The sequence below is a fragment of the Nematolebias whitei genome, chromosome 1 (assembly GCF_014905685.2).
Source record: "Nematolebias whitei isolate Nwh7 chromosome 1, NemWhi1, whole genome shotgun sequence".
Lineage (NCBI taxonomy): Eukaryota > Metazoa > Chordata > Actinopteri > Cyprinodontiformes > Rivulidae > Nematolebias > Nematolebias whitei.
In genome coordinates, this window is record NC_056498.1 from 17,175,187 (window position 1) to 17,183,633 (window position 8,447).

Sequence of the window (8,447 nt, forward strand, 5' to 3'; positions counted from 1 at the left end):
TTATATATATATATATATATATATATATATATATATATATATATATATATATATATATATTAGGGGTGCACTGATTGCAGTTTTCTTGCAGTTTTCTGACTGTTCACCGATCTCTAAAAAGTCTGACCTGCCGATTCCAATTTTGTTTAACAAGAGACACTGTCAAGGGTTAAGGTCAAAGTACCTTCAATTTTCCAATATTTTATTGAAAAACATACCCTTGAACAATATCCTAGAAACAATACAAACTTGTTTTAACTGGCCATGAGATAGTGCTCTGAAATATAAATGAAGTTCAGACAATTGTTGTTAAAACTAAAAAAAAATTCTGTAAAATCGGTTTCTCGTGAAAGTATCAGTCGATCTCTGATCTCCCAAAATTAAAGAAATCAGGGCCGATTTATCCGTGCACCCCCAAAATATATTGTAAAAAAGATATTGTATTGATATATAGTTATATTGTAATATTATATATTACAATATTATTACGATAACCCCAACTCATTGTTGCAGGAAGCCATGAAACAGCGCCTCTGTATCCCCCCTCCCACACAGACACAAGGCAAACCAAACCAGCACTGGTCATCCATCCATCCATCCATTTTCTTTACCCGCTTATTCCATTTTGGGTCACAGGGGTTGCTGGTGCGCATGTCCAACAATCACTGAGCGAGGGGCGGGGTACACTCTGGACAGGTCACAAGTCCATCACAGTGCCACAGAGACAAACAACCATTCACTCTCTCACTCACACCGAGAGACAATTTAGAGTTACCAATCAGCCTAACAAGCATGTTTTTGGTCTGTGGGAGGAAACCGGAGAAAACCCAGCATGCACCGAGAGAACATGCAAACTCCACCCAGAAAGGCCCCTGGACCGGGGTTTGAACCAGGGACCTGCTCGCTGAGAGGCAGCAGCTCTACCAGTTGTGCCACCGTGCTGCCCCAAGCACTGGTCAAATGCGGGACATTTCATTATGAGGGACGCATGACAATGATTGCTAAACCCGTGACTGTCCCACCAAAATCAGAACAGTTGGCAAGTATAATTCAAAACTGATTTACATCTAATGATAACTTTCTGCCCTGTGATGGACTTGCGACCCGTCCAGGGTGTACCCCGCCCCTCGCACAGTGATTGCTGGACATGTGCACCGGCGACCTCCATGACCCAAAAATGGAAGAAGTGGGTAAAAGATAATGGATGAATGGATTACTTTCTGAAAGTTAGTTTAAAATCAACCCACTGTTTTGACTTTCATCAAAATATTTCATGACCCAAACAATCATGCACACAGACACAAGCAAATCATTACTGCCCGTCTTCAGCCAGCAGTCATACCTGTGTGTTACAGGTCTGGCAGTACTGTTTTAGATGTCCTGGAGTGATGTCCATGTCTTCGTAACACTGCACACACTCCCACTCGGCTACAGACTGGCAGATACTGCACTGTCTGAGAGCTGCAAGCAGGTAAAAGACAAACAGCAGTAAATGTAATCAGCTTGCAACTGCCACAAAGAGCAAAAAACACAGCCTGACATCTGAAATTCTCTAGACTAACGTCAACACCGGGTATATTTGTTCTTACCGTCATCCAGCAGGTCTGTGATGTCCAGACTGAGAGTGGGTAAAATGGCGTCAAACATTTTAAAGTCTCGTCCAAACCTAGGCATGAGCAGCAGCAAACAGGAAGGAGCCTGGTGGCAAATGAAAGCACAGTTTCTCTAAACATTGAGCTGGACTTCCCAAAAATAATGATAGAATAAACAGTTGAAACAAGAGATTTGTCTTGTTTGTGTTGATTTATTGTGTTATAGCAGCTCATTCATTTATACCTTTCAAATATCTGCGTCGTGTCCCCCCCCCCCTCACATTTAAAAAATATTCATTTGGATGCCCCCCACATTTATAATGAAATATTAGTTCACCCATCGCTGTTTCCATTTCTTCATGAACAAATCCATTCCATTTGATAAATAGAAGAATACTCAAACCACTAAAAATCCACTCCGGGTTTTTCTAGTTACCTACAACTCACCACACGCAGCGTTTCCCCAAGGTCACTTGGCTTGGCAGGACGCTTACGGGTGTAGAAGGGGGAGACAACTCTGTGTTGCACACTAGCTTAGTGCTACGTCAGTGCTGACAGTTGTTGACAGGGGTGGGGGGGTGGGGGGTTAGGATGCGTGAGAGAAGCGGAGTGTGCTCTATTCACACAAGGAGAGCTGTTGGTCAGGCAACTTCTTGTTGTGCCGAGCTCTTTAAAAAGTTATTGAATCAAGTGTTTACATATGTAGGTAAACATTAATGTTTAAGAACCCGTCAAAACACACCAGAATGCAGGAAATGGCATTTACTTTAATCAAAAAAAAAAATTATTTGGGGGATGGGGGGGAGATCCCAAGACACTAATCCCCACACACCTTACAAATACTTCTGATACAAATGGTTAAAATGAAATGTTCCTATTTATAGGTATTCATAATACACTTTTCATCTGCAAAATATTAAATGTCCTTTTGTAATCAGTCCTAAACTGATATAATTTAGCATCCACAACATCCAGCTCAGCTTTTACCTCATAGGCTAGGAATAAAAAAAGCAATCGTTTTTTTATTTTTTTATTTGTGGAAGCGATTTTTCAGAGAAACAACAGCCATCTTTTTATAAAAATAAAAAAAAAATCTCAACAGAAACCATATGTTTTGTTCTGATGGGAAACAACTCTTTCCAACAACAAAACTGGCAGCGGTGGCCACAGCTAACCAACAAGTTAGTTCGCTAACCCATATTCCGCTAACCAAAAAATGTGTGAAAGCTAACACTAAACCACTAATCGCTTAGTTGACTGTCACTCAGTTTACGTCAAACGTCTCGTCTCCTTCCAGTAGAAACTGTGCCAACCAATCACATCTTTTCACGTGTGCACGTAAGCCAATAGTGTGCCTAACGGACTCTCCAGGACACGCCCACAACAGACAGGAACAAGCTTGTGAATTTTGTAAGCGGACTCATAGTTGGCGAAACCTAATTTAGCGGGAGTTAACTCTTAAGGGTTTCCAAAGTTAGCAAAAACGCTAATCTGCTAAACAAAAAAATCTGTTCCGCTGTTAGCAGATTAGCAGAACTCGGCCCACCACAGAAAAATGGGCATTACCTCGACAAACTTGAGGCCGGAGTGATGGAACGAGGACTCCAGCAGGGCCTGAACGCTGGCGACCCTCATTAACGACGCAGACGAGATGGGAATGGGAGAGTCAGGAGCAGAAAGAGACGAGGTTGGTGAGGAGGGGTGGGTTGGTGGGAAGAGCTGATAGAGATGAGACTCCTGAGCCTGCTGAGTCATTGATCTGAAGCACACAAGTGACGAAAAACAATATGAAGACTGAAGAGTGGTCCATTTAAAAAATATATTACTTTTTTATACCCTGAAAAGTTAAAAACATTCAAGGAACGCTGAATAATATTAGTAAAGCGTAATTGCGACATTATAGAATATTGTTAAATTGTTAATTTCATTAATCGCTCAATCAAAATGTTCATCATTAACCCACACTTTGCTCACTCTTCTTTTATTAGAACACTCTCCATGAGCTTCAACATCTAAACTTTCTGTGAACCAATTAAAACAATGACACGAAGTCAGCATTAGTTATTTATTGCAACATTTTGTATAATTTATAATGGGAGGATGATAAAATTTTGAAGAGTTCCGCAGTACTCTAATTTAAAGCTAGAATGAATAAATAAATAAAAATTAATTAATTAGAGATATAATAAACACGGTCCAAAAATTTGTGTGACAAATTTTCTCTTAATATAATTGTTACAATACAGTTGTTGTGTTTCAAACTTATTTCAAACCAATCTCAATTGAGTATCTAAATTCTTTAGTATGCATAGGCGCCGCACAATTATATGTGAAGGGGATGTGTCCCCTTCACATATAAAAAATAGTTGTTTGGAACCCCCCCCCCCACCTCCACCCACCCCCCCACACACACACATTTACCATGAAACATTAGTTCACCCAGCGCTGTTTCTATTTATTCATGAATGAATCCATTCCACTTCATTAATAGGAAAATACTCAAACCACTAAAAATCCACTACGGGTTTTCCTGGTTACCTACAACAACTCACCACACAGCATGCAGTGTTTCCCTGAGGTCACCTGACGGGATGGGTGGAGGAGGGGGGAGACACCTCGGTCTTGCATGCTAGCTTAGCGCTAAATTAGTCCTGACAGTTTTTGACCAGTGGTGGTGGTGGTGGGGGGTTAGGATGCGTGAGAGAAGTGGAGCGCTGCATCTGTAGCTTCTTAGCTAGTACATTCGTCCGTCCGTCCATCTGTCCGTAGCCATGTTTACATGCCCAAAATTCTTTGATCGGATTGAAATGTATTTGGATTAAATAATCCAAATGTATCGTTTACATGGGCACAATTTGTTCACGACAAGCGATTACATGCAGCGGGTTTTTATTCAGAACAGAAGTACTGACATGCGCAGAGTAGAAAACTTTCCTTAAAAAACACAGAAGTAGTTCTACTTCCAGCTTGAATGTAAACAAACCTGAGTGCTCAAATTGGACCCACATCAGGTTTTAATGAAGGTGGAGACGTTACTGCACTCCCTGACAGAGCTACAGGTGATACAGATCATTTTGAGCTCTTTCAAAGTTTCTAGAAGAAATGTTTTTGCTCACCAACCAGTTTTACTTCCACGACATATTAGCATCTACCCAGGCAGAAATACGTGAGGTTGACAGGTTAGGTCGCACATGCGCAGTCAGGTCAATTTTTCACAATCGGAATAAAATGATCAGATTAAGTGTTTACATGCACACCATTCAGATTATGAATCGGCATAAACTACCCCTCTCATTAGCTATGTTTACATGGATATAAGTAATCGGATTAAAAGGCCATTCGGAATAAAAATGTGTCATGTAAACGCCCCATTCCGAGTATTGTTTGTTTATTCAGCTCAATCCGAAAGAATTTGTGATCAGAACGAAACAGGTGGTTTACGCTGATTTATAATCCGAAAGATGTGCATGTAAACACTTAACCTGTTCATTTTTTTTCCAATTGTGAAAAACTGACCTGACTGCGCATGTGCGACCTATGTCATTTCTGCCTGGCTAATGCTAATAATATTAGCATGTCGTGGAAGTGAAACTGGTCGGTGAGCGACAACATTTCTACTAGAAACTTTGAAAGAGCTCAAAATGATCTGTATCACCTGTAGCTCTGTCAGGGAGTGCAGTAACGTCTCCACCTTCATTAAAACCTGATGTGGGTCCATTTTGGGCGCTCACGTTTGTTTACGTTTATCACAAAAGTAAAACTTCTTCTTCTGTGTTTTTTTTAAGGAGAGTTTACCACTCTGCGCATGTCAGTACTTCTATTCAGAACAAAGCCCGCTGCATGTAAACACTCGTCGTGAACAGATTGAGCCCATGTAAACGATACATTTGGACTATTTAATCTGAAAACATTTCAATCCAGTCAAAGAATTTTGCACATGTAAACATAGCTATTCGGATTACAAATTAATTTGGATTGAGCTGAATCAACAAAGAATAATCCGAATGGGGCGTTTACATGACGCATTTTTATTCCAAATGGCCGTTTAATCCGATTACTTATGTCCATGTAAACATAACTAGTCTATCTACCATATTTTCCGTCATACATGTCGCACCGCCTTATAAGTCGCATTAGTCCAAATATGTCTAATAAAGTGGAAAAATCCATAAATAAGTCACTTCAGTGTACAAGTCGCAGGGCATGTAAATTATGCAAAAAACTGTGACTTATAGGCCGAAAAATACGGTATCTATTTTGTTAGTGCTGGCAGTTGTTGACCGGGGGGAGGTGATGACCAGTGGGGGAGGGGGTTGTAAGGATGTGTGAGAGAAGCAGAGCATGTTCTTTTATTTTTTCATTTTACATTTTCCTATGAAAATTTTAAGTCAACTAGTCTCCAGCAGTCGCAGGTCTGCGAGACACGACCCCTTAATAATGTCCCAGCTCACAAACCCCGCTAATCTTTGTTTAAAATAGGTCTCTCTTGTAAATGAGTCCCCAAGGCTCAGAGACTAACCTGAATAAATAAAGGTTGAATGAATTTATGATAAGTACTGTTCAAAACATTCTCAAGCAAGCACATTTTTATGTCTTATATGTGAAATCAAAGTCAGACTTTGCCATAAAAGTGTGAACTTAAGTGAACGTTTGCAGGTCTCAGCTCTGTTACTTTGTCTCAGAAGAATGCAGGAAATGCAAGAAAGTAATGGTGATGATGCAACCTTAAGTAACTTCAGGTTTTAACCACAGCAACAAGATTAAAGATGAGAAGCAGGTCTGTGCAATGAATCAACAGGGAATGTGTGTATTCACTGAAAACTGAGTGAAAGTAAAACAATCATTTGTGAACCACATAAAAAACTGTGCTGAGCTGCAGCTTCACGTTGTGCATGAAGACAAAATCAAGTGAACACTGACCTGATTTTGAGGAGCGGCTCCACTCTCAGGAGCTGGAAAAGCTTGTTGAGGAACTCTTCTGGATCTGACAGAATAGGACGAGAGTAGTGTGATGGCATTCCTCAGCTTCACAACCAAGGGGTGAAAAAAATGTAACAAAAACAAGCGAGTAGAGGAGCGGACACATTTCCAAACACACCTTTCTCCTGGCTGGTGAAGCCCATGTTACTGTTCGCAGCTTCCAGCAGTCGCCGCAGAGCCATGGTCTTACTGGCACACACGTAACCAAACCTTCAACACACACACACACACACACACACTTTAGAAAAAGTTTTATCTGATGATCTGATGAGTAGCTGCCTTTAAGTTTAGGAATTAATTATATTTTTAGTGGCAGTGATAGGTCAGATCCTAGAATAAAAAAATACAATATTTATTGAAACAATTATTGTAAGACCTGCTGTATAAGCAGAAACAGCATTCAACATAAACACACCTTCTGAGCGGGTTGACAATCTCACAGCGGAGCAGGTCCTGAGCCTGTTTGGACCGTGGGTCAGTTTCTGCGTCTGACGGCCAAAATAACGCCCAGTCTGCTGAACTGCAGCAGGAAAACAGACTGGACACAAAGAAATCTAATATTTATTTTACACTAAATCTAATGCACTGAAAACATGTCAGGGTGAACAAAAATGTGTTATCAGAGTTCCTTTTTGATGGTAAATGGTAAATGGACCGTACTTATATAGCACCTTTCTATCTTATCGAGATATTCAAAGCTCTTTACAACACAATCTGTGTCCTCATTTACCCATTCATACAGCACTCTACTAGATCTCTACAAAGAATAATCAGAGCTTTATCACATTCATACACTGATAGGACACATATCGGAGGCAACGAGGGGTTCAGTGTCTTGCCCAGGGACACTTCGGCATGTGACTGTTGGTGGATTCCAACCCCCAACTCTTGCATTGGAGGACGACTGCTCTAACCACTCAGCCACAGCCGCCCATTTCTAATTTCTATTTTATTACATACTCGTTCATATCATTTTACTTGGTACATTTTACATCCAAGAGCTGAAAATGCTTTGCGTTCTTTAAAGACTTCACCTGAAGAGCGTAGCATCCAGGTAACAGGAGTTCAGGTGACCTTGAATGCCTCTCTTGGAGCCCTCGTAGAGCTGCCTGGCCTCGTCCCCCTCCACAGGGGGGCTGTGCTCCTCCACACGCTCACTGACCCACTCTGCAAAGGCTGTCACACAAAAACACACACACACACACACAGAGGATGGTATTACATAAGAGAAAAGCATATGACACATTATATATGTGAGTTGACAAAGTATTATACAGCAATCTATAGCAATTGCCCAGAAAAGCAGACTTTGAAAAACATTTGACCTTGGTTTGTGACCTTGACCTTAAATCTCATGGGATGAAAAGTATATGATACCCACTGTATTGTGGTGGTACAAATGTGTATAAAGATTCAATAAATTATCTTGAGCATATCAGAAGTTACGGGCAAATCAAGAAAACGTTTATGTACATTCTGACATACGGCACTTGTGAAGGTTTTAATATGCTACAAACATCTCCATTTGCAACTGGGTCCTAGACTTCTTAACAGACCTCAGTCTGCGAGGATCCACAACTTCTCCTCCTCCATCATAACCCTCAGCACTGGCTTCCCTCAGGGATGTGTGCTGAGCCCTCTCCTGTTCACTCTGCTCATGTATGACTGCGCACCACCTACCCATCCAGGCTGTCATATTGTAAAGTTTGCAGATGATACAGCGGTGGTTGGATGCATCACAAACAATGATGAGTCCAGCTACAGGCAGGAGGTGGAACACCTGGAGAGCTGGTGCAAGAAAAATAAAACCTTCACATCAATGTGAAGAAGATGAAGGAGTTGATCGTGGACTTCAGAAGGAACAACTCCCCCCCC

At 41.0% G+C, this 8,447-nt stretch overlaps 1 protein-coding gene across 1 annotated transcript in view; it reads right to left on the reverse strand.

Annotated features, from left to right (window-relative positions):
• The window catches only part of si:cabz01101003.1 (ubiquitin carboxyl-terminal hydrolase CYLD), a 31,864-nt gene that overhangs the window by 3,669 nt on the left and 19,748 nt on the right, over positions 1 to 8,447 (reverse strand). The window contains exons 10-16 of the mRNA XM_037682733.1: positions 7,607 to 7,748; positions 6,988 to 7,110; positions 6,691 to 6,782; positions 6,513 to 6,576; positions 3,159 to 3,351; positions 1,590 to 1,698; positions 1,343 to 1,461 (exon numbers count right to left, since the gene is read on the reverse strand). Of these exons, the coding sequence (XP_037538661.1) occupies positions 1,343 to 1,461; positions 1,590 to 1,698; positions 3,159 to 3,351; positions 6,513 to 6,576; positions 6,691 to 6,782; positions 6,988 to 7,110; positions 7,607 to 7,748 (842 nt within the window). The remainder of the gene's footprint in view (positions 1 to 1,342; positions 1,462 to 1,589; positions 1,699 to 3,158; positions 3,352 to 6,512; positions 6,577 to 6,690; positions 6,783 to 6,987; positions 7,111 to 7,606; positions 7,749 to 8,447) is intronic.